We start from the raw sequence: 25817 nt of genomic DNA on the forward strand, positions 1-25817 counted from the left end.
AGTCGCACTCTAAAATGAAGGAGCTTAACTTTATTACAAAACAGAAGGCTTTTGTTAGTAGGAAGATTCAGCCAAACTATTTAATATAAATCTGAGCCAATATACCATGCTTTACAATATAAAACGAGATAAACTAAGCACAAAGCGTTCTTTTAGAGTGTCTAATCATGATTGTAAAATGAAACAATGTTCTTCAGCGGAAGGATTTGCACCCTCTGCAAGATTCATGAAATTTGAAAAAGAACGTTTACTCCGTATTATATTTCCCTTTTAAATTTGATGTCTTACCGTTTGTACTCTGAAAGTCAAATTCATAAGCTTCTAATTTTTGTTTAGTTATGAAACTTTACTTTTTATTTAACGTTCTCTCTCAGCATTAAGGGTGTCATCTTCCTGCTCTTGTTCTTGCCCATCCTCCACAGAGCCACTTTCATTTTCCCTCAGCACATTGTTCTGTAGCATTCGTTTGAGTAAGTTTATAGCCCAGCTGAATACAAGTGAAAATATGCGACCAGCTCCAGGATGAATCAGGTCACACACTATCTTGCCAGCTTCTTTACCGATTTCCGTCATTATCTCTTCAGCAAACACCTCGTCTACAGCGATGACGGGGGCATCGTTTGTTGCACTTTTCCCATTCTTTGGACTGATGGGCGTGGGCTTTGGAGGTGTTCTTTCCTCCACCATAGAATGGCTTCTAGTTAACGAACGGGGGACATCATCATTGTCGGCGTTGACGTCACTGCATTGATCATGATGGGCGGACTCGAAACCGTGAAAGCTTCGTCGTTGCCTTTGCTTTTGCAGTTGATTTTCCCCCAGTAACTGCTCTGGTGGTAAGCTTCTTCTAAAGGGACGACCTCTTCTTAGTGTCTCTTGCTCGGAGGGTGAAGCGCAATTAAACCGAGCAATGCTTGCAAGAAGAAATGTGGGTCGCGCACTTCGGTTTAAGCGCTTGAACGTTGCAATCCAAAAAGCTGTCAACCAGTTGTCGATACCTGGCAATCGCGGCTCGCTTATGTCTCCAGCAGCCACAAATGGCACATTAATGACTGCTTCTCCTGGCACTCCGACTTTCAACACGACATCTTGAATCTTTTTTTTGAAAAGTCGTACACGTTCGTCAAAGAACTCTTGTGGATTCGCATCCTCGTGGCTGGGTGGTGGTTGAACTTCGTTGGCAAACGTTAATACCACAACTGCGTGTTCCCACAGCTGCGAACCGAAAGCCTCTGTCAGCCTCTGGACTGTTTTGATGTCGTCGTTGCGAAAACGTCGCGTGTTCATTTCTGTGCAGTAAATGAACACATCGAAAGTACTTACGTTTTCCTTGATTTTTTCCAGATAGTCTGTCTCGTTGCCAGTTCCATCTGCTAATCCTGGTGTGTCGAACACCGTTATCTCTACGTTGTTAATTAAGAACTTGAAAGGGGTCACCTTTAAGAAGAAAGTAGATTTCTGGTCTCACATAATTGTGCATTTGAGTCAAATCATACGCTATCAATTTTACAAAAGCGTCTAGCCACCTACTATAAATGCGGGCCACTATTCACTGAAGATAGTCCTTATCAGAAAGACGATTGAGAATACGCAACCATACCCTGGGTGCCAGAGGTTTTTCTTGCGCGGTTTCCAGTGTCGAAAAAAACCCTCTAGTACCCAGGGTAACGCAAGCACTATTTTTACTTAGTTTCCCAATTCAATTGCTGATAAACAATAAGTACCTTTCGCACGGCCCAGTTTCCTGACTTTAAAAGTCCCAATATCTATAGCCATCCTTATTGGAGAAAATGTTGGAGCTGCTTTGTCCACACTATTTGGACAGGTTGAACGCTGCCGCAAGAGGCTGCACAAAGATTGATTCAAACGAGTCGTGATACTCTCGTTTCAAGGAACTCGTATGTCAAATTCCTGGCTTACGTAATGCTTACCAGGTCTTAGAAAGCGATACGGGGACAAGGTAGACGTTTACTTTAAAATAAAACCGATCCAAATTTAAATCCTTGGGTATTGTTGAGAACCATCCTTGTGACTTTTAGAGGTGATTACTACACCATGAATTGAATGCAATATTCCTGATGCCATGCAGGAAGCCCTCTCTTCATATTTTACCCGATATATAGTACTTTTACACATCATTGCTTTCGTTACTATGGTAGAAATACAAAGGTTTTCAAGCATTATGTAAATGCTATCAATTTGAAGAAATCCTTGTCAAAAGAGGAATATTCAATCCCCATTCAAGTCTACACCACTCCTCGGATTTTTGCAATTTTTGCAACTCCCCCACATGATGCTTTCCGCCATTTCTTTGTATGACAATTTAGTGACACCTAATGGTAATAGGACTGAGTAGAGCCCAATTCGGTCTTTGAGCACCGTAGAATTCCTAAAGTAACGGCCCCCGTTACTTTCGCATTTAGCAGGCAAAAGGGGTCGCTACTTTCGGCGCGGGTAGCCGTTACTTTCGGATGGTTAAAAAACGTTATATTCTATATTATATTCTATATTCTTTGACTGCTGCTAGACAAACACAGCTTATAAATCATAGTTTCAAGAAAAATTCAGTCAGGTTGGAAATAAAATCACAGATAACTCTTCAAGTCAATGTTCAATCCTGCATTTAGGCTGCTCCATCCGCATGGCCCGCGCTTGAGAAGAGAGACTTTCTCTTTTAGTGACTTCTAAAGGGCCGCTACTTTCGGGGAAACCGTTACTTTCGGAGTTCAATAGGAAGGTAAAAAATTAACGTTACCTCCGGGGAGCCGTTGCTTTTGGGGGGACCGTTACTTTCGGACGACAAAATCGAACGACCGCGAAGCGGAAGTCCGATTTGTTAATCACAAGTATGATTACAGACTGAATTCGACGACAAGATGTCCCGTTACCAATTAATCATAACCTTTACAATCTCCCGCAAAAATAAAAGTTTCATGTGAAATATGGGCTTTTAATAATCATTTTTAAATATCATAATTAAAAATATGGAGGATAACTTGTAAAGTGGCCGGTAAGCTTCTTTCAAAACGGTCACCGGAGACTAAACCTCCACAATTTTTCAAAGTCGGTCTCTTAAATTGGTTACTATAGTGATTGTAATCAGTGTTGTGATAGGTGAATTTAATGGAGAGGACATGAAATGATTGGCTCATGCGACTGTTCGATTACAACCAACTGTCCGATTGCACTGTCCGATTACAACTTTACAGATTTAATAAGAACAAAATACAGAAGTTTGTGCACCAATCACATTTGAGGAAATTGTAATTGTTATGATTAATAATGGTAATAGGACTGAGTGGAGTCCAATTCGGTCTGTAATCATACGAGTGATTAACAAAATCGGACGACCGCGAAGCGGGAGTCCGATTTGTTAATCACGAGTATGATTACAGACTGAATTGGACGACATGATGTCCTGTTACCAATTAATCAAAACTATGACAAAATTCGAGAAACGAATAAACCATCGATTGATCGCTGAACGATTAAACGTCGTTATGAATGCTAAAAAACACGGCAGTTCACTCAACAAAGTGCACCGCAACAGCGCGCGCAAAATGACGCGTACTGTCCAATTGCAAGCATGACGCGTACACTGTCCAATTAATGCTCAAATCGGGCTGCTGATAGCCAATCACGTTCGAGAATTTTGTTATAGTTTTGATTAATCCAGAAAATACGATAATTTTCTCTTTTTACCCTCACCAGTCGATTTACTGTTTTAATAAACGAAGAAATTAGGTGTTGGCAAAATCACTAACTTACCTGATCGGTTTCTGGGTCCAGGCCTTTACCTTCCTTGGCAAGATCTTTACCAATTAGGGCATTTGTCAAATGAGATTTTCCCACTCCTGTCTTTCCACACAGAAGAATGGCCATTTCCCTACGGCCAGACAGGCAGTATTCTCGCAACTGATACTCGAAGTTGGGTAAGCCATTTATCAACCACCTGGCCTGACTTGAAAGGGTTCCAAAAGTATCATCAGAAGTCCCTCCTTCCGCCATCTCAAAACCTGATGTTACAGATTAAAAATTGAAGCATATTCGATCAGAAACAGAAGGACCCCGCACTGGCCTCAACTAGGTAACCAAAATCTGTTTTATTAATGGATTGGTCATATTAAAGGGTTTTTTCAGAATGAAATAAGTGGTTAAGTTTTTCCGACGCCTGTCGTTGGTAAGACGGGTAATAATAATAACAATAATAATAATAATAATAATAATAATAATAATAATAATGACTTTATGGATAGCACAATTACCGGTAAAACCAGTAGTTCTCATTATGTTCCTTAAAATCTACCAAACAACTACAATTACAAATTCAAATAGAAAAATACAAAGAAAAAATACAATTGAAAATTCATTAAAAAGTTCTACTAATAATAAAGTTGTCAATTCTAGAATTCCGATCTTTGTATTTCTTGTATATTAGATTTCAAAATTTGCAAAGGGGAATGAGGCCCCTCGTAGTACTGTCTTGATTGTTCCATAGTCTAATGCCACTTGCAAAAACTGCATTGACCATCCAATAGAAGTCATCGTTCTAGTTCGCGTACAAACGTACTATATCTAAACAATCGAGAAGACAGGAACAGTGGGACCCATTACTGTGGCCTCAACCGACCAAAATCTGTATTATTGATCGATTGAGAAACCCGATCGATGGTTAAGTTTTTCTAACGCTTCAGCCGGCGTGGCGATTGTAAGATGGGTTCTAATCTAGCAGAAGTAATCATGTTTTTTTCGCGTACAAACGTCGCATATCTAACAAGCCGGAAGACTCCTCAATGTAGACTTTGATTTGAAGTCTCCATATCAAAAGCAACCGGGAGAAAATTCCCTTTTAAATCAATCCTTTCCGGACTTGTCACGTTTCCCTAACAGTTCATTGCTAACCATGCATTTCTGTCTAGAGAGGCAAAAGTACTGAAGTGTTGCCAGAACAAACTCAATGCTAAACGAACTACATCATGCCACGCCATACCATGTACAAAACACTAAGCAACTACTATAACCACTCTTAACCCTATTTAGCCTGAGGTTTTTTTTCCCCGCTCGTCTACCTGCAAGTGAGAGGGGTCTTTGTGCCCTACCTCCATGTATCTCCAAAAGTATTACTTGAACAGTCAGTAAAACAGTTGTTGCTTTTGCTACACTCAATATTAATCAAACTTGTGTGGTGTTTGAAGCATCCAAACATCTTTACTTTAGTAATAATCATGTGTCAATCATGACGCCACCTTCACAAACACATAACGCGTGTCCGCGATCTTGGAGCCCGACGCTATTTTGGGTTTCAAGTCAGATCAATTCCAAAATTGATTCAAAAGATCAGAATAAATATATGGATACAAGAAATATAAGGAGTCTGTAAAAAGATTGTCATAAATTTCAAATTTCCAAGAAAAAAGGGATAAACGCTTAAAAATACAAATTGAGCTAAAACCCGTATTGAAAAGATGGTTGCCATAGATACGTAAATCACGTGATTAGACAATTGACACCAAACTGTTCCCCGACGATTTGTTGGAAAAGTCACAAAGTTTAATGAACATAGCTTGACTGTTGCTTAGTAAGAAAATTTTAAAATCACCACGAGCACTTTAAACCTCTTCCCCCGCCGCCAGGCTCAATAGGGTAAAAATGCTACCGTTACATTCCATTTATACCACCCTTACCCCCCTCCCCCACCACCACCACCACCATCCTATCTACGGCGGCTGTGACACAGACTAATCTACGTACATTTAAAAGAAAAAAAGTTATTGCAGTTGTAAGCTTCCCTCCGGATATAAGTCCTCCGTACTTTTTCTTTTTCTCACCGAAGCAGTAGAGTGTGGAACAATATATTTCTCACCGTCTTAAAAATATCGTTGAAAGAAACTGTTTAGCGTTTTAGTGTACATCAGTTATTTGAAGTCGACACGCAGAGTTAATGTTAATCAAGCTTCAACTTTATCCAGAGTTGAAGGGCTTTATTTGTATTAGTTATATGACTAGCTCCGTGAGCGTAAAGGGGGAAGAGGTAGGGAGGCAAAAAACGCGAGGAAGTAGGGAAAGGATATCCCTAGATATCCCCTGCACTAGGGGGCGGGGGCGGGGGCGGGGGCGGGGGCGGGGGCGGGGAAGCAAGCGAGTCCCTACCCCTACCCCGTTAAATCTCCCGTTTTGCGCTGGCGTTTAGCTCTCTCGCCATTCTACCCGTGCATTCAAGGACTGAATAAAAATTCAAGAAATAAAGATACGAGGACTGTGAACAGTCTAGGATATACCCGCTCTCGCTTTCCCCGACCCCTCCCTCGTTTTACTCCTGCAACGTGGGCTACGTGGGCTGTGGGCAAGATGAACCGAATTCTGCGCCGAAAAAATTAGCCAAATGGGGATTCAATTACAGCCGTTGCGATTTTTTGTTTATTCCGAGCAAGAATAAATGTAATAATTTCTGTTCCAGGAAGTGACAACAGAGCGGGAAAGCCTGACTTGTGGGAGAAATTTGAACTACACTCTTTTTTTTAATAAGAATATTCGATTTTTCAATGCTCCTATTTTCTGCCGATCTTAGGCTGAAAATAATCTTGTAAATATCTTTAGATTATAGCGTATGACATTTCTGTTTTCGAATGTATTTGGCGTCTGGATGGTGTAGAGTGATAGAAACCGAAATACAATACTTCATACGCTCAAAATATAAAGTAACGCCAGTGAATAGGGGGTGAGTCATGTGCGGTTGCCAGTTAATCCCTTTGAGCGGAAGCGCCCAAAGGAAAACAATTTTGGAGCCAGCCTGCACGCATTTAAGCCTGATATGACGCACATAAATTCTTGTAGAAATGCTATTATCAAGTGCTGTTTTTGTTGCTTTTTGTCTAGTTTCTTTTTGACCGTTTAGAAAACGGAGTAATTTTATAAGCTTTGTTTAAAAACATATAGATATATAGTATTTACAAATTTTCCATACAAAATTATATTTTTCAAAATTCAGCGTCAGGTTATTCTTAAGATATTCTTAAAATTTTGCAAATTTCAGCCTCGATATTCCTATAAAATGGATTCCTGTTTAAAAAAAAAGAAATAGTGTAGGTTGCTATAATCTAATCAGCAACCCTTGAGTTTGGTTCTTTCCTTAACACATTTTATAGGCTTTAGTTCGCCTACAAATAGTCTGCTTTTGTGGAATAATCTCCCCAAAACACTCTATTTTAAAGCTTGATTTCTGCCATGATTGGCTAGGTGGCCTTGTATCCAAGGAGACTTTATGTGTCAGTGATTTGATCTGGCATACAGTTTGTTTTCCGGTCAGTTGAGTGCCTGTTTCGGTTTCGGAATATTATGCACGCGAACGGAAAACATCAGTCGTAGCAATTATTTGAATAGATGAGAAGAATTGCATGATTGAAGTGCATAAATCGATTGTAAACGACGAGAAACATCTCTAATTTTGCAACGTGACCGGTGTGTTATAAAGACCTCAAAATGATGAGGATTCAGGGAAAAATCCCAACAGTGCGCTGAAAATTGAAATTATTGTTCTATGGTTTCTAATGTCTTCCTTATAGCAGCTTCCTTGTACGTTAGATGCGAAAAAAGGTACATTTTAAACATGTATTTTTTTCCCGAAACAGTCCTCAGACATGTCTCATGCGCTTGTTTGGTAATGAGCAACGTTCAGTCAAGAGCCAGGGCCTTACTTCATGGACTGCCAAATAGATTTTCAATTAACTCTAGTGCTTAGGGTGTCGAAACGTGATTCACCAACAAGAGTCCTTCTCAGAAATCGCGTCAATGATCACCCGCAGAACCGGTTAACATTAAAGGTCCCTTATTTTGGTCACGACAGTGTAAATACAGATTAAATTTATAAAACTAACATAAAATTAGTGAAAAAAACACCCGCAGCTTACCTGGAGGATATTTAGAGCGGTCAAAGCTTATTGCACGAGATAGCGTCAATATCTAAAAATACATCTACTACTAATCATGTGACAGCTTAATCCAAGACTTGACGTCTGACGTTATTTTCCGCGAAAGGTTTAACCCCGAGGCGAAATCCCGAGCAGACATCATATGAGTCCCGATTTTGATATACAAAATATATCAGTGACTTGCATATATACAAGACGAAATTTCAAGTTGAATCAGCATTTAATCAGTTTTCAACTTTTATTTTCTTTTGAATGTCTATATCCATTTAAGTGTCACACATCAACCGGGGAGAACAATTTCTTTCATTTTGTTCATCCTAAACATATAACCAGTGGTCTTTGACTGCCATTCCTCACCGGCTCGCTCGAGCCCCCAGCTGGCACAAAAATTAATGGAACATTCACAGCTGCCCATTTAGGCACTCCAATTGCATCAGGGCTTGCTACATTTGCTGCTCAGCAGTAGCATTTGGTTGTTAAAAACATCTCTCTCGGTTGCGTAAAGAAGAGAAAGGACTCGAAATCGTTCCCCTTTTCCCGCTTGATTTTCCTAAGACATTCTTCATCATTGCCGGATCTATCTGACAATCATGGAGTTCCCAACACTATATTATATTTTGCAATGTCCTCGTTACGCTTTATAAAATCACAAGCTGTAATAAGTCTAATAAGGAAAAGAACGACCCGGAGTTCTATTTACACACATTGTTGTCAGGTTGTTTCTACTGGCGGGGCTTGGCAGTAATCGGACGGTTGAATGAAAAATTAAAATGGCCACGTCCAACCTAGAGAAATGGCAGATAGAGAGAAAGTTACTAAGTTACAAACGTTGCAAAGTAGGATTCAGTTTAGCTCCAATAAAAAAAATTAGAAGTTATTTGTACGTACAAACCCAAGAAAACTGTTACTGATAGATAAAAAATCTAAGAGTTCAATGGCTCTACTGCAGGCTGATTCGAACTCGTGTATTTCTCAAAACTGATGCGCATGCCATGTTCCTCGATAGCTGCCATAAAACGCCAACTACACGAATCTGTAAATGTTTTTATTTTCCTTCGGTAGTGATAAATATACGGACTAAACCAGGTTTGTCTAAAGAAATGTTCGTAGAATCAGGAATATACTAGTTCCAACTTAATATGATGAGCCACTCTGGAGGGTCTAAATTACGCACTGATAACGAACTTGTTTGTTTAGTCATTCAAATACGTATTACCTTCCACATAAGACAAGAAAAAAGGATTCGCGCAAGTGTTACAAGTTTCCTTTTTCGATATATATGTTACATTTTTCGAACTAATGTTCTATAAAACATTTTAAAACAGCTAATGAAACTGGAAGAAGCTACTTGAAAAAACCGTTTCCATACTTAAAGTTTAACACTGATCCCTTTTAGCTCAGCGAAAACAAAGGAAATCGTTCTTACAGTTTTACTCCTTCGATTGTTACTCGTCTTCTGTTTCACTCTCTTCCTTCTCGCCAGTATCTTCATTCTTCTCGTTTTCTGGCTTGTCCTTTATTGCGCGTACCGCCGGAAATAACATCTTAAAACGCCTCATCAACCATTTAAAGAACGTTTGATAATAGCGACCAAATTTCTTATTGGTCAGGTCGCCGACGAACTGTCCGGTCACCTCGCCTATCATCTCTTTTATGATGTCGTGAGAGGAAGTCTCGTCCACATTGATGAAAGGGCCAGACAGTTTGGCAACTTGCTTCTGCGACGTGACCGACTTCTCCCCAACATCCCCTACCATCTCTTCTTTGAGGTCAAAGGAGGAAGTCTCGTCCACATTGATGCAAGGGCTAGACAGTTTGGCAACTTGCTTCTGCGATGTGACTGTCTTCTCCCCAACATTCCCTACCATTTCTTCTTTGAGGTCAAGGGAGTAAGTCTCGTCCATATTGATCGAAGTACCAGACCCTTTGGCAACTTGATTCTGCGATGTGACCGACTTCTCCCCGAGTTCATCATATGCTCTCGGTTTCAGTAAACAACAGTTCAGGGTCTTTTCGAAGGACACTTCTTTTAATTTTTTCTTCATTTCCTTGATGGCTTTCACTTCCTCGCTGGAGAGCCCCGCAGATGGAGATTCAAGATCATTGTCGTTTTCTTCGTTTTCTGCGTTCTTCTCATCGGAAGGTGAGAGAGACGAAAATGTAATGCGATCAGCATTTGCCAAAAGAAAGGCAGCCTTTGCATTCCTGTTAATACGTTTGAAAGCAGCAACCCAAAATGCTGTCAACCAATTTTCTCTGTCTGGTAGTCTTGGCTCATCTGAGTCACCAGCCGGCACAAATGGCACATTAATAGCTGCCGCTTCGGGTACGTCAAGTTGGATCAGGACATCCTTTATCTTTCTCTTGAAACCTGAAAAACGATTAACGAAAATGTCTTTCTCGGACATGTTTTTGGTCTTGCTGCTTGGTGACAAAGGCACTTCATTGGCAAACGTCAACACCACCACTGCATGGTCCCAAAGCTCTGGACCGAACGTCGTTGTTAGCTTTTTCATCGTTTCAAAGTCGTCGGTACGGAATCGTTTTGTGTTCATCTCGGTACAAAAGAGAAACAGGTCCAAATCACTTACGTCTTCCTTCATTTTCTTTAGGTATTCTTCGTCGTTTCCTGTCGCATCTGCTAATCCTGGAGTGTCGAACACTGTAACATTCACGTTGTTTTTTAAAAAATCATAAGCTGTTACCTGATAAAAAAAGAAAGGAAATAATCCTAAGATGCATTGCAGATTTGTTAGATAGAAAATCTCGTTATTTTGAACTTCTGCAAGCTGTTTTGAGCTGGATAAGTGACGAGGGCGCAGCCCTAGTCAATTATGACGCATAAAAATCGAGAGCGAATAATCTTATTGTTTTGGATAAATCTACTAATCATCAAAACTTTATCTAAATTCTCTTCACAGGCATTTATAAAACGCAAAGAAGCGGCGGCCATTTTGGTTAACAACCGCACACTACTAGGCTACTCGCTATCCATCAATGAGAGAACGGCATTCGGGAGAGAACGCTGATAGATTTATCCTAAAAGCGTATATGATGGGTTGTGATTTCGTACAAGACATGTTCTATATCGACAGAGTCATTATATTGAAAGGGTGGTACTGTCCAAGAAGTAGTCTGCCTCCAACTAACAGTAATGTATTAGTTTTTCCTACCAAGATTACCGCCTTCCTAACTTAAAATCAATTTTGTAAATAGAAGCTTAGCGTCCGTTTCAGGGAAAAAATACCCAAGCCAAATGAAGTAATGACGAATTGTCAGTCTTCCTCACATAATGTTACGACGAATTATATTAGTTAGTACCGTTATTTTATAAGACTAAAACGCCCAAACGGAAGCCTTTAGATCACCCACCACCCCCACCTTCAATCACCCCTCCCCAAAATGAGGAAACTCACGATGGCAATATACTTTCTTAACAATTTGCCTACTGGAGGTATTCTCTTGATCTTACTTTGTCGGTTTGTGGATCAACGTCCTCTCCTTCTTCTGCCAGTTCTTCTCCAATAAGAGCGTTTGTCAAGTGAGATTTGCCAACTCCTGTTTTACCGCTCAGAAGTATTTTAACAGAATGGCCACCTGTCCTGATGAATTGTCCCATCTGATACTCAAGATTCTCTGCACCAAATATCACCTGGCTGGCCTCTGTTGCAGGAGTTTCGCATCCAACCTCTGGGGCTCCTTTCTGTGCCATTGTTAGATGGTACAATCTGTAACCAGAATCAGAGAAAGACCGGCTGATTGTACATGCACACCCTTACGAGATGAGCAAGGCAAAGTTTCACTTTCAAAAGAAGTGTAAAACTGAATCGTCTGATCTTGAATAACTGGTATATGGAGCTTGAATAGATACAAACAGTAAGTAGATCTGGTCTCAAGTTGGAAGCCATGTAATGCTTGGTTGGTTGAAGATTTATTTCATGTAGGAAGTCTTGGTTATCCAAGACATCTCCAAGACAATACGTTACCTTGATGTGCATTAGGGGGTTTAAGCAAACTACGACGGCAGCGGTAACGTAGTCAAAAGGATTAACGAACAAAAAGTATTAACGAGCAGAACACTGGTTGTGCACGTGCGTTATAAATCTTATAATTCTTAGTCGTCCTCTGTAAAACAATAACTTGAAATGACAACTTGAAGTTCTGGGAATTTTGAATAACATGAACAGCTACAGCTAATTTTTCATATTTTTATTTTGGAACCGAAACCTGTTGTTGCATATTTAGCTTAAGCTTCCATTACGCCTATAAAACGACCCCAAACCTGAGCTCGAACTGCCCAGTATTAATTAAATTTTCATTTTTTGAGACTTTGGTACATTTCTCTTTCCTCTTAGTAAAGTGCTTTTCCTTATTTGCTCACTAAAATTCACACTCTAAACACAAAAGGTTCAATAAAATGCTTGAAATTAAAATTGAGAATGAAAATTGTCTATCGAAAACCTTAGTTATTGAAATTAAAATGCCCTTTTAAAGGTGTTTGGTTTAACATTAGCTACGATCCTCGCAGCAGGGCCTCTCGTCAATTACCCAAATTGGGTTTGGGAGCCTTTTCCTACTTGTATTGACTATGACTTGAGTTTAATACACTTAAAAAACCATTTAAAAGGTTAGGTTTCCTCCTGATGTAATGTACATGTAGATCGTGACGCAGCAATCTGTGATGTTTGTAGCCAATCAGCGTGCTAGTTGTTTGTTCGGCACGCGCACGATTCGTGGAGCAGAAACGTATCCAAAACGGTGGCGAGGAAGGCGAGTGGCCTTCGAACTCTTTTTTGAATTCTACAAAGATGTGGATCAGTTTACAGGATTTTTCACTGAATTCTCACCAAATTTGGAATTGACTTTGGATTTCTTGTTCAGCAGGGTCTCACGAAATCACATTATATTCAACAATGATGGAACGTTTGATTTGAAAGGTGGCATGTAGTTCGTACTTGTGATGGTCTTCAATCGTGTGCTTCCCGCATGACCAACTCTCAAATTATGGTCTCTATGACCACAGAGGTCGCCATTTATAACAAAATATTCAAAATTGTTTGTATTCTTTTGGCAGTTTCAGTTATCTGATGTGCCAAGCACAGATTATTTTTGTGTTTTGATGGGAATTCAAAATAAACTTGAATTATTGTCCTGTATCTAAAAGGCTTTTGGGAGAAAAACTGTTAATATTAAAGCTAGTATGTTTGCAACTCACTCACCAGATAAAAGTGAAAATGTGTGCAAGGTTTGGCGATTTTTGGGTGAGTATATGCCTGTGTTAAGTATTGTCAAAAATGCAGTAAATGCCAAGGCAATAACATGTAAGTAACTTAAATTATCTTCCAGAGCTTGCTCTGTTCGTCTTCGTTTTAGGTTCTCCAGTATTCTTTACGGTTATATATTTTCAAATTTGAACTAAAAGGTACTGCTTTTTCATTCATAAACGAGAGAAATTCGTCATGCACCATAGGCCATGTTGGCCCAAGTTGTATGTTTTCTCAATTAATACATAAACTTACACGTATAAAAGATTATGTAACAGGAATCGAACGAGTGAAATTTAAAACTCGTTCGTAGCGTAAACATCCCACAAATTCTGTTTGTTCTTACTCGCCCAAATATCGCGCAAGCTTGGCATGGCGATGGTCCTCCATTACGTTTGAATTGCCAAGTTATAACAACGCTCCTTCTATCCCTTTGTATTCGTTGACGATTTCACTGATAATTATAACTAGTATACAATCCAGTTTGGTGGTCTGGATACCTCTGTTAGCAAGAAATAAACACTGAGACGATTCTCGGAAAAGCCTAGTTTACACTGCAGCTTAACTAAACGTTTTACTCCGTTGGGGTTAATTTGGTTGTATTTAAAGTGTTTTGCTTAAGTTAAAAGACATCTTGAAAACAGTGCCGTGTATTGGACAAGAACAACTACTGATCGCTCTGCCCAATAGTGGATGCTTGAATACTTCGCTGGCTACTGTCGGTTTTACACGGCATTCAAACAACTTGGTGATGACAACCGCTTGGAATAGATTGGCACACGGACGCAGGGTATTTTGTAAGGGCTGCAGTGTAAACAAGCAACGATTCATCGACATTTAGTAGTCTTTGCGAGTTTACAAAGTACAAATATATGCACAATTTACTCAGTAACGAAGCTCGTTCCGCCTCATAATTTGGACATGTAGCAAACACGGCCGGAAGTCCTTTCAGATCGTCGTGGAAGGCCATATCAAACTTTCGCCCCGCATATGGAGAATATTAATCACGGGACAAAACATGAATTTCACCTACCCTGAGACCTGCTTGAACTGGAACAAAGTTTGCAGTCGAGCTCAATCAGACATCAAACACAGAGTGTGTAAAGTGTCTTGTTGTTATGGAATTTGGGTCAGTAGAGCGTACAAAGCATGTAAACCAGGCATGCGCAGATTGCAGTGTATGATGGTATTATATGTGAGGGGTAAAGTTCACTGAATGAATGAACGAATGGGTCCTAGTAACGCAATCTTTGATATGTAATGTCGAGACAAAAACAGAAAAAAGAAAGTTAAAAAAGGAACTATATGTTATTTCCCAAAGTAAATTCGAACACGTTTCACGGCCATAGCCAGGCTGAAATTCTTTCCGTGGTAATATCTCCAGCAAAAAACGCTTCTTTTATGACTTTAATATTGATTTATTATTTTAAAATGCATAGTCTAGTTACGGGGATTATATAAAAAAAATTCAAACTTTTTACCGAGGCAAGTGCCTCGGTTAGACTGTTAAAAGCTAGCTATGGCTTGCCGTTTTTATTGACACAAGTGCAATACCACAGCAGCGTAACTGAGCTGTGTTGCAGCTTGCAGTTTTTCACTTAGCAGGACTGGTGAAAAAGTGACTGTAATGTTTTTAGGGGGTTTAAAACCAGTGACACAAGACTCTGAAATCTCCAGCATCAAATTCGCATCACTTTCTAAAGTCACACAAGGTTTTTGAATTGTATGTGGATTTGCTCATTCCAGTACACAGTAAGAGACAAAATCTCCCTCGTTAACAGTGATAAAGGTGATAGAATAATAGCAAAGAAAATGAAGTTATGTTTTTCTCTCAGTTATAAATAAAATGTTTCGCAGGCCTAGCAAAATTAGAAGGGGAAGAAACTATTTGGTGCTACTTTACATTTAAGTAATCCTTCGAGAGTTCGTGCTCATTGTGTTCTTTAATTTTTGTCCTTGTGTCATTTGCTTCATGCGTTTCTCTTCCTCAGATATCTGACGATCGAGCCAAAAAACGTTTGATAAACGTAGTCAAAAGCCGGGCTGATCAAATTGCTCATGAAACTTCCGGTATCTTCCCCAACCATCTCTTTTACCACATCACGAGAAGATGCCTCATTCATTTCGATGGGCGGAACATACCTTTTGGCAGCTGGATCTCCCGGTGTGGAGCACTTGTTGCCACATTCATCATACATTCTAGGTTTCTGGAGACAACCATCTAAGTTCTCTTCAAAGGAAGCATCTTGCATCTTTCGCTTCAATTCTCTCATGGCCTGTAGTTCCTCGCGAGACACACCTTGAACTTGGGAACCTTGAACATCCTCGTTGTTTTCTTCACTTTCATCGCCAAGCAAAAGAGATGAGAATGCAATGCGATCAACATTTGCCAGTAAGAAAGGAGCCTTTGCCTTCCTGTTGATGCGTTTGAATACCGCAACCCAAAAGGCCGTCAACCAGTTTTCTCTGTCTGGCAGTCTTGGCTCGTGCAAGTCACCAGCTGGCACGAATGGCATATTTATAGCTGCCTCCTCGGGGACATCAAGTTGCGTCAGGACTTCCTTTATCTTTTTCTTAAAACCTAAAAAGCGGTTGCTGAAAACCTCTTTATCAGGGACGTTATTGGCCTTCTGCCTTGCTGATGGGTGAACTTCATTGGCAAACGTTAACACCACTACTGCATGGTCCCAAAGCTGTCGGCCCAAAGTCATGGTCAGTTTCTTCATCGTTTCCAAGTCGTCGTTACGGAATCTTATGGCGTTCATCTCGGTGCAGAAGAGAAACAGGTCGAATTTAATGCCCTTAGCCTGGATTTTCTGGATATATTCCTCGTCTTTGCCTGTCGCATCTGCCAAGCCTGGTGTGTCAAACACTGTGATATTCACGTTGTTCTTTGGAAATTGATAACCTGTCACCTGAAAAGTGAACATAAGCACTGTCAACAAAAGAAATATAGTCTGTTGTCCTCAGTTATTTATTAAATGCTACTTTTGTAGTCCTGATTTCAATGAATCTCAACATCAACATAATAGATGGATATCACAGGAATTCGGGGTATACATTGTCACTTTCGAAGCAAACGTGATCCCAAAGTGTCACAATGATGTTAAATGATCCAAATTCGTTGTGAAAGAATTTGGGTAAAAGAAGTTTCTACAAGAATGTTTGTTTCTTTGCAAGGAATTCTCAGTCATGCCACTTAAATCTTTACTCAACACATTTTTTTCAATTTGGATTTAATTCTTGTCGTTTGTCATTAAGGTCTTCATTGCGACTCAGTGATCATTCGACCTTTACAGGAAGAGATCCGCTGGGAACTTTTATAAATTAACTCACTTCGTCGGTTTCTGGATCAACGTCCTCTCCTTCTTCTGCCAGTTCTTCTCCAATAAGAGCGTTTGTCAAGTGAGATTTGCCAACTCCTGTTTTACCGCTCAGAAGTATTTTAACAGACTGGCCACCTGACTTGATGAATTGTTCTACCTGATACTCGAGATTGCTTTCACCAAATATCAGCTCGCTCGCCTGTTTTGCAGGGCTTTTGCATCCCTTTGCTGTATTTTCTCCCTCTGCCATGGTACGCTCTGTAACAAACGCGGAAAACGAGTGACTTAAATTTAATGTGCAGGACAAGCGTTTACTAAACAACTTACAGAAACATGTTTTCTCATTGGATGTGATGACAAAGTAAAGCGTCAAAACACATTCATGAGTTCTGAATACTTAATGCATTTATTTGTCAGATTGAACGTTGTTTCGAGTAAAAATTTTAAACAATCTTAAATTTGCATATTATTCATAACATACGATCAATTATTAAAAGACATACGAATCGAATGAATTATTCAGGATAAAGTTTTGCACAAACCCAAAATTTAACTCAGTTTGGTTATAAAACTTTTTCCAATATTCTTTAATTGAGAAATTTTCCATTTGAGTCCAGTTGTTTCTGTATTTTTCTTCATATCTTCCTCACTCCGGCAATATCGAAGTTTTCTCGTTTGTGATGGAAAGTAAAAAAGTCAAGCATAACTCCAGTTATCATGAACTTCGACAATTTTTAAGCCAAGAAATGAATGTGAAAATTTTGTCTAACATCGATTATCGAGAGGACCGTTCCACGGATCTAGGGGAATCTAGACGTAAGGGCCACAACAGCAACCGAACTGGTGTGATTTCAATAATTAACAGGCTTGTCTTGAGAAATTTTCAGTTTAATTTGCATCAAACTTACTAGTGTCATCCTCTCGCTGGGTTTGTTTCCCTTGAATCTCGAGTATTTCGGTATTAGAAAAAAAGTTATTTTTTCGGGGCAAAATATCAAATATTAAGCTCCCTGAATGTTTTACAGTTTTTTGCTTCGAGAACCGTGCCCTAGAAGTCTTTGTTTAGTCCACAAAAATCTATTCAACTTGAAGCAAGCTCGACTGGGAGTTGTTTCAGATTGTTTATGTATAGAGCTCATTGAACTCAATTGGAATTTTTTAGATTCCGTACAACAAAACGAAGTATCGACTTACCTTATAAAGTGAAATAAAGGTGTGCTCGGTATTTTACTGTTCCAGTATATTTTGAAGTCTCGTAGCTTTGCCTCTACCGTCTACAAACAAAGAATTAGCATGGAACCTCACAAACTGTTTATTGATTCACGGTTTCTTGGAAAATACATATACACTGAAATACTTGGTACCAGCCTATTGGCTCCGCTAAAGTAACTGAGCCTAGCTTAACAATACCTTAAGGTTTCGGTCCAATCTCGAAATATGAATTCTCCTTACTGATTATTATACATTTCCTTTAATGACAGTAGAGGCAATTTAGTGGTACATCAAGTTACTAATGTTAGGTGATAACTGTCGTTATTCTATGACAGAAAATTACTTCAGTGTGATTGGATGAGAGCTAGCAAATTTATTGTTAATTTTCAATGTTCAGCGCAGTGCAAATTAACGCGCGCGCGTTCATAATTTTCTCAGTCATATAATCGATGAGTAATCGTATGAAAGCTTGAGTAAGTAAGGATTTACGCTACTCGTTATATTTAAAACTTCTTTCAAACTGTATTCGCGTAAAGGCACGATCAATTTGGAGAGAATTTTCAATTATCACTCTGGTGTCAATCATTAATTGCACCCACATCAAACAGACCTTCGGGCAACTACTTCTCGTGCTGATTTGCATACGTTAACCGCTACATTGTGAATGTAAATGTAATGTAAATCTTATTTATAGTGGTCATGCACTTAGCTATACAAGCACTAAGCGTAGCTAGTTTACAGGCACACCACTAAAACAAAGGAAACAATTATTTCAAATAAACGTAACATAATTAAAAATCCCAACTGGCAGGAGGCAGACCAGTTGGCTATTTAGCAAAGCGTGACCGAGGATTTGAACTCGGGACTACCGAGATCCAAACCCCTTGTGACAGGGTGGAGGCCTTGAACCCGGGACCTCCGGATTACAACACCAGCGCCCTAAACCACTTGGCCACGCTGCCTCCTAAAGCATTAAACGCATTAAATGCATGCTGAGACGGGATGGGCCAATGATGTTAATGATCAGGGAAAATTGTCAGGGAAAGTTTAAAAAATGTTGAGCGGGGTAGCCTGCGATAAACAAACATCTCATGGAGGGGTCGTAGCAGTAATACTAGTATCTTTTTGATACCAAAACTGAGATAAACCTTACTTTCCAGGGGTCCGTTTCTCGAAGGTCCAGAAAAGTTTTCGCGCCGGAAAAGCTATAGCGAAATCTCAAACCGTATTCACACATTCTTAATATGAACAGAGGTTCCCTTCATACAAGAGGTTTCAGGCGTATACACTTCCCGGTTTTTACATACAGATGAACTAAAAATGGATTTGTGGGCCCGAAACGTTGAAGGGGGCTTTCGAGAAACAGGCCCCAGGAAGATTAAAGATGATATAGGTAAATTAACCACCGTAGAGTTTGCGGAGCTGCATGACGTTTCGAGAATTAGCTCTTAGAAAGAGACACTTGCGCCCAGCTGTTACATCAGTGCTTTGAACAAACTGTGTAATAATAACTGAAACTTGGAAACAATGTCTAACTTAAGCTTAGAATTTGTGTGCGTGTTCTTTTTGTCGCCATTTGTGCATCTTAGCTTCTGTAGTTTTCGTTCCACGAAGAAGTTTTTTGACAAACTCCACGATCTTTGCGAAAAACGCTGCATAAATTCTGCCAAAGCCGGATTGACCCGCTAAACCTCCAACAAACTCGCCAGTTTGTTGACTGCTGATTGCTTCGTGCATTATCTCTTTAACCAGTTCTTGGGAAGAAGATTCATCCATTGGTAGAGGCACGTGGTTTCTTGCAACTTCATCATAAGCTGGAGGAAGTGAATACTGAATCAGACACTCGTGCGGACTGTAAACGTGTTGTTCCGTTTCCAGTTCCGAAACAGAGAGTCGATTAAACCTGGTCATCACATCATCACCATAATCACCATGCCAATCAGCTTCGGCACAGTTCTTACTAGCGTCTACACATTTATTTGTATTTGCAGTTTTTTTCTCAGAATCTTTCTCGTCCGTGAATCCTTGCAAGCTTTTGGTTCGCATTCGCGCGCGGAATTGATCTCGCCCGTCTTTTGAAACCGACTCCGAACTTCTTTTCAAGCTTCCTCTTTTTGTTTCGTTAACATCGTGATGGTCACAAAAAATAGCATTGCTACTGCTCTCTCCTGGTGTGAGTGTCAGTTGCTTACTTTTGATTTTCTTTAGAAGTTCTCGAAAATTTTTCCCTTCAGATGCTGAGATCACTGGAGAACTCCTTTTCAAAGTACCTTCAGTCCAAAAGTTGTCGATACCATCCTCCTCGCTGTCTTCTCTTCTTGTTCTATCTGTCTCTACCGGGTATTCAGATAAGAGAGCCCCACAAGAAATCGAAATGCGATCAAAGTTTGCCAGCAGAAAATCTGCCTTTGCATTCCTGTTGATGCGTTTGAACGCCGTAATCCAAAGGGCTGTGAGCCAGTTCTCTCTGTCCGGAAGTCTCGGCTTCGTTACTTTCCCTGCTGGCACAAATGGCAAATTAGACGCAGCTTTTTGATGAACTCCCTCACTGAGAAGAAATTTCTGAATTTTCTCCTGGAAACGTCGTATTAGGTCTTGGAAGAGGCTGATTCGTTGTTGATCAAGATGGACGTCATCCAAGTCAACTTGGTTAGCAAACGTCAACACAACCAGAGCGTGATCCCACAGACTCGGTCCAAACGTTTTTGTGAGCTTTCTAATGGTGCTGGCATCGTCGTCACTGAATCTCCTTGAGGTCATATCTGTGCAGAAGAGGAACAAATCAACGGTGTTTACTTTTTCTAAAATTTGACGGAGATATCTTTCGTCGTTGCCAGTACTATCTGCCAATCCTGGAGTGTCGAAGACTGTTATCTTCACGTTGTTCTTCGTAAAGTCGTAAGGTGTTACCTAAAAATAAACGAAAACCGTCTTTTAACGTAAGCCACACTGCGCACAAAACGGCTAGGGTGATAGCGCTTTAAGATGATTCTAATATTAAAATTGAATGAAACTGGGACTGCTACAATGTAACATCAGAGGACAGTTCGCAATCGCGAAATCAACTCGTGCATCCATGACTAAAACAACGGTGACCACTGCAAAGAAACAAAAATCCACCCACGTCGACGATGTTTCATAAATTTACTTGCCAAATAACTTACGTCATCCGTTTGTGGATCGAGTTCTTTGCCCTCTTCAGCGAGCTCTTCCCCAATAAGTGCATTCGTCAGATGAGATTTTCCAGCACCTGTTTTTCCGCTTAAAAGTATCGTTATTTCATGGCGACCTGATAAGATAAATTCGCAGAGATGATGTTCGAGGTTTGTTGAGCTGCAAATCAGTTCATTGAGCTGGATTGTGGGAGTATCCATGAACAATTCATCGGTTCCTTTTTCTGCCATCTCGAGAAGAAGATTTGAGAGTTTCTGTTGAATTGTAAGATAAATTGAGGTTATTAGATGACCGGTCCGCGCGGAGATACGAACCTTCTCTTCGAGTGTTGAAAAAAATATTTTTCAACACGAGAAGAGACATTTTGAATGTTCAAGCGGCCATGTAATGTTCTATTTATTATATAAACACCAATTAAATACCAAACCATTTCGTTTCGCAAGGAAAGGCGCGATTTATTATGCAACCAGAGCAACGTTGATCTTTTCTATTTTTGGCCATTCGTTTCAAAATTACGGCAGGGTATACGCAGGTTTTTCTGCCGCGTATACTTGTTTCCATACGTTACGTATGAGCGTTAGGCCCATATATACGACCATTTAGATCGCGTATATTCGCATTTTTAAATGGCCACATATTTGCGCAAACTCAAGCTCGGGGATATGCGAAATAAATGCCCAAATATACGCCTCCTACAACGACCCATATATACGCGTGCTAAAATGCGCGTATACGCGGGTGTCGCAAATTACGTTGTTGATGCCAGCACGAAAAGTGCCTTTTGACAGAATGGCTGTTCGTGAATGATAGCAATGAAAATTACTTTAACTAGAAATCGTCATTTTAGCGGAAGTGGTAAAATGCCTTGTCTTGGTCTATCTGCTATTTAATGTTTGTTACTGCATGCAGCTCTCCAGTGACTGGAACAGTTATGCGTCTTTTGAATGACAGTTCAAGATTTTATCCTCACGCTAATCGTAACATGGCAGCGAACTTGATCGTTCGTCGTGAAGTTGCTATGGATTCTGTTCACCGTTCAGTTGATTCATTGGGCAGAGGTGCCCAAGCGAATGCTGAGAGAATTCTGCCTCTTGAATTACTGGTGAGACAAATTCAATACTTACTACATAGATGGGAAATGTTTTTAATAAGAGCAGATTCATGCACCTCAGTACATGGCCAACTGTATAGACTATCAGCTAATGGAAGAGTGGGTCGTCCAGCCTATGAAATATCAACACCTCAAGGGGAGTTTTTAAGAAAAAGAATAAGATTTACTTGGTCCTACTGATCACAAGGCGTGTTTGCAGCGTCAGAGGGCCTAATTCTCTCTGGCACATTGATGGACTACACTGCCTTATCAGTTACGGGTTTGTAATACATGGTGGCTTTGACAGGGTTTTTAGACTTTAAGTTGTGCAACAAACAATTCTGCTGCGACTGGGCTTGCTCTCTTCTTAACTACTGACACCCGCGTATACCCTGTCGTAATTTTGAAACGAATGGCCAACCATAGTGTTCGGCACCAAAGCGCCGTGTTTATTTCTTAAAATTTCAACATTTTTTTGAATTTCCCAGTTTTACTGTACAAAACCAAACTCGACATCGATGCATCAAAGCTGTAGCAACTGTACGCGAAAAGAAGTTGTATATTTCTACAGCAAAAACGAAGCCCTCACCAGCATTTTTAATGAACAAGTCCGGCTAAATCCCTGTGGCGACTAGCAAGTCTCTTCGGCGAAACATACAAGTTTTCTAGTGGAAATACACTTGGGTGCCCCCGAAATAAAATGTATCACTGATATTATTAAAAAGAAATTGACAAGTGCCCCTGGATGTGTCACGGAAAATAGCTTTTCATTCAAGCGAAGACGTTTTCACTCGACTGAAACTATTTTTCATTCACTCAAATGAAAAAATATATATACTTGCCGGCTTTACAAATTCGACAACGTAGCTGTGTCACTGAAAACTGACGCGGAGAAGCCGAATTGTTTCTACTTGTTTTTAATTTCACTTCCTTCTCTTCAAAATGATTTTTTATACTTAGGATAACTTTGGCAAGATGCAGTTTAATGGTCAAGGCGTCGAACACAACCTTCGAGGCTTCGACGATTGCGAACATTGATTCAAGGGTTTTAGTATAAAAACCAAGACAATCAACGCGTAATTCATGAAATAGCAGGCAAAGTAGTCAACACAAGGAAGACTGCAAACAAGTCAGACGGGTTTATTGCATTCAAACACGCCAGTGAATGACTTCCTTTTGGGGGTTTTTGGGAGTTTGAAAACCTGGGCAAGCGGGGAAGTGCCCCGGGCTAGCCAAACTTGAGAGTTACTTGCCCAAAGGGAAAAAATTCAAAACATTTTGGAGCCCTGGAGGCAGAAGAAAACCTGATAAATACTATAATTGAATCAACTTAACCGAGGTTTGAGCTAAGTAAAGGTTTTATTTACAGTACGTTACTGACAATACTTTAAGGACTTTGATAATTGGCAGCCTGGGGATGGCCATCTGATAGGGGATGGCCACTTCAGAAGTGTAGCTAGGGAGGGTTCCTGGAGTGCCCGTGACCATCCCCCCCCCCCTTTTGCAAGCCTTTTTTAAGCAAACAACCTACAACAGGTGGCAAAAACGACATGACAATCTGGTGAGTACCCTCACTCTAACACAGTGTTACCCCCCCCTCCCTTTGAAAAATCCTGGCTACGCCCCCGTGCTTAATGGGTGGCCTCTTAATAGGGGTTTGACTGTAATAGTTTTTACCAACAGATAAACCTTTACATTTCCAAGAAATACAAATATGTTACAACAATTTAAATATTCTAAGACCCTTCTTCCTATACTTTGTTTACAACTTTTACTGCACACTTCGGCAGTCACTTGGAAGACTTCATTTTCGCTTATTTTACTCTCACGTAGACAGTTTTTGAGCTGACAAATAAAATTAAATTATTGCCTATAACACCACACACTTCAACTATAATATAATAACACATTCATGACTTGGCTCACAGAGCTCTTTGATTATATAATAAAATGTTATCTATTACAACTGGCAGAAAGTTAAATATCAATATACAACACACAAGAAGGACAAATTAGCTTTTAGATGCGTTTCTCAATTTAATACCCTCAAAAGCATACACATATTTAAGTTGTTCCGTATCCTTTAAAGAAGTGCAAATTTTTCAGGTTCAAAATCTTTGCCCAATCTTAGCTAATCCTTTTTACTTTTTTCGGCTTATCATTACCTTTATTGGCGCTTTCCTATAAGCTCTTCCTTACATTAAACAAAAATATATATTCAAACAATCAATAGTTAACGTCTAAAAACCTGATTAAACAAACATTGTCAGTGTCCCACAATACACTGCTCAAGTGAGAGTCACGCTCCCTTATGCTGGGCTGATTTTCTGTGGCGTTTGAACAGTGGTACTCTCAATGCGCCTCCTGATTGAATGCATCTAACAAACGTTCAGTTGTAGCCAATTTCAACGCTTTTCAGTGATATAGGTAGATATCGCAAACGTTTTTCCAAGAGTACAAACTACCGGACAGTCAGTTTGCCTGTGTTTACCTTTTTTTCCGGTATTTCTTCACCAAAACTTGAAAAAAAAATAATACACTACAAAGCTACTGCTACTGCTACTGCTACATGCACAGAGAATTCAACTGGGAGACGGACCTACTTTAAAAGCCCCGACTGCCAGCTCTATGTTTATCACCCATACATGTACAAGGACAAGTGACATTTGATCTTTCTGGGAAAACAAAGATGCCTAGCAATTCTCAGAAAGATTGGAAATGTGTAAACATTAGTGCTTAGTGTTGCAGCTCGTTTTATGCTCGTCTTCAAGTTTTCTTAGCTCAAATACGCCACGTATAATTGAATATTAATTATTGCATCTCACTACAAAGTTTACCGATCAGCATTTTTTTAATTTCACTCTGCAAATGGAGGATGTGCACAAATGGAGCGTTTATTACGTCCGCACAGAAGTCAAGGAGATGTCTCTTACAACACGACTGATAAAACATTAAAGATGAACTGCATGTATTTTGTTAGGATTAATTCTAGAGCTTGTCCTGTAGTTACCTAGTGGCATATATCAGTGACTTCCCTGCAACAGCTTCCACACTTAACTCGACTTAGTATTGAGTATATTAGTATTATCATCATTCACCCTTGTAATAACCTCACTTCTCGCCGAGTCTTTCTTCGCATAAATTTTCTTTTGTATAATTGCTCTTCCCGGGATGGGGACCTAACATGGTGATACGAAGCTCGTGATTGTAAAACAATAACTCCTTCTGACGCTTCCTGTCGACAAAACGACGCCTTTAAAGCTTACTGGAGCATTACAAATAACACACTTCGAATGCTGACGAAAACAAAAGCCCTGCGGGCGATGAATGCCTTTTAGTTACAAAAAATTTATATATATCAGTTACGATTTGAGAAAATACATGCGTATGATCGAAGTAATCATATGCAGTTGTTTTATCTCCTCAGGTTATTAAACCAAGATACGGAAGGCCGGAATTTGCAGCAATTCTTTTCGACCAACTTCGCATGAGTGTCGAGTCGTATTCAACGAGGTTCAACAATGAAATCTGCCGACATCAAGAATCATCTAGCGAATGACCATGATTTTGGTGTTGGTGACAAAATCGTCGAGAGGAGGGAGGAAATTTAAGTCTAGATATACACAGAACTAGGTCAAATATAATTGTTGTACCTCTCAGAGTTTGTCGTCGGTGACCTTCCAACAATCCGCTTGGCGACAGAGCTGAAAAACGACTGCGCATGCTCATTCGCGCGCGCCGAGAAACTGGGAAAGACAATATAAAACCATAGCAACGTATACGTAAAATGGCGGACAGAGCTGAAAAACGACTGCGCATGCGT

At 39.9% G+C, this 25817-nt stretch overlaps 4 protein-coding genes across 6 annotated transcripts; all 4 read right to left on the bottom strand.

Moving 5' to 3' along the window:
• Positions 1-66: 66 nt before the first annotated feature.
• LOC145487161 (uncharacterized) lies at positions 67-4073 on the bottom strand. The gene is made up of 2 exons (XM_081465884.1): positions 3769-4073; positions 67-1437 (listed from the first exon to the last, which is right to left on the bottom strand). The coding sequence occupies exons 1-2, from the start codon at positions 4006-4008 to the stop codon at positions 358-360; spliced, it is 1320 nt and encodes a 439-aa protein (XP_081322010.1). The 5' UTR covers positions 4009-4073; the 3' UTR covers positions 67-357.
• Positions 4074-7011: 2938 nt separating this feature from the next.
• On the bottom strand, positions 7012-25680 carry LOC145487152 (uncharacterized). 3 transcript variants are annotated; one of them, XM_081465875.1, is made up of 4 exons: positions 14226-14581; positions 11401-11656; positions 9355-10633; positions 7015-8713 (listed from the first exon to the last, which is right to left on the bottom strand). In XM_081465875.1, exons 2-3 carry the CDS (start codon positions 11638-11640, stop codon positions 9374-9376), a joined length of 1500 nt encoding a protein of 499 aa, XP_081322001.1. In that variant the 5' UTR covers positions 11641-11656; positions 14226-14581; the 3' UTR covers positions 7015-8713; positions 9355-9373. The 3 variants fall into 3 exon arrangements, with proteins under 3 accessions (XP_081322000.1, XP_081321999.1, XP_081322001.1); XM_081465874.1 differs by lacking the exon at positions 14226-14581 and adding an exon at positions 25648-25680 and having other exon boundaries at positions 7012-10633; XM_081465873.1 differs by having other exon boundaries at positions 7013-10633.
• Positions 14715-18297, bottom strand: LOC145487155 (uncharacterized). The gene is made up of 3 exons (XM_081465881.1): positions 17713-18297; positions 16529-16776; positions 14715-16107 (listed from the first exon to the last, which is right to left on the bottom strand). Exons 2-3 carry the CDS (start codon positions 16766-16768, stop codon positions 15163-15165), a joined length of 1185 nt encoding a protein of 394 aa, XP_081322007.1. The 5' UTR covers positions 16769-16776; positions 17713-18297; the 3' UTR covers positions 14715-15162.
• On the bottom strand, positions 18338-24419 carry LOC145487150 (uncharacterized). The gene is made up of 3 exons (XM_081465872.1): positions 22029-24419; positions 20895-21158; positions 18338-20640 (listed from the first exon to the last, which is right to left on the bottom strand). Exons 1-3 carry the CDS (start codon positions 22065-22067, stop codon positions 19273-19275), a joined length of 1671 nt encoding a protein of 556 aa, XP_081321998.1. The 5' UTR covers positions 22068-24419; the 3' UTR covers positions 18338-19272.
• Positions 25681-25817: the final 137 nt, after the last annotated feature.

This window comes from Orbicella franksi, chromosome 5 (genome assembly GCF_964199315.1).
Source record: "Orbicella franksi chromosome 5, jaOrbFran1.1, whole genome shotgun sequence".
NCBI classification, from domain to species: Eukaryota; Metazoa; Cnidaria; class Anthozoa; order Scleractinia; family Merulinidae; genus Orbicella; species Orbicella franksi.

Bases quoted from the DNA above. Each gene is read 5' to 3' on its own strand.
- LOC145487161 (XM_081465884.1), bottom strand. From the start codon at position 4,008: ATGGCGGAAGGAGGGACTTCTGATGATACTTTTGGAACCCTTTCAAGT. The intron at 1,438-3,768 runs GTAAGTTAGTGA...TTCTTCTTAAAG, and splicing joins TGGACCCAGAAACCGATCAG to GTGACCCCTTTCAAGTTCTT.
- LOC145487152 (XM_081465874.1), bottom strand. From the start codon at position 11,640: ATGGCACAGAAAGGAGCCCCAGAGGTTGGATGCGAAACTCCTGCAACA. The intron at 10,634-11,400 runs GTAAGATCAAGA...TTTTTTTATCAG, and splicing joins TTGATCCACAAACCGACAAA to GTAACAGCTTATGATTTTTT.
- LOC145487155 (XM_081465881.1), bottom strand. From the start codon at position 16,768: ATGGCAGAGGGAGAAAATACAGCAAAGGGATGCAAAAGCCCTGCAAAA. The intron at 16,108-16,528 runs GTGAGTTAATTT...TTCACTTTTCAG, and splicing joins TTGATCCAGAAACCGACGAA to GTGACAGGTTATCAATTTCC.
- LOC145487150 (XM_081465872.1), bottom strand. From the start codon at position 22,067: ATGAATCTGCTCTTATTAAAAACATTTCCCATCTATGTA. The intron at 21,159-22,028 runs GTAAGTATTGAA...ACAATTCAACAG, and splicing joins AAACATTTCCCATCTATGTA to AAACTCTCAAATCTTCTTCT. The intron at 20,641-20,894 runs GTAAGTTATTTG...GTTTATTTTTAG, and splicing joins TCGATCCACAAACGGATGAC to GTAACACCTTACGACTTTAC.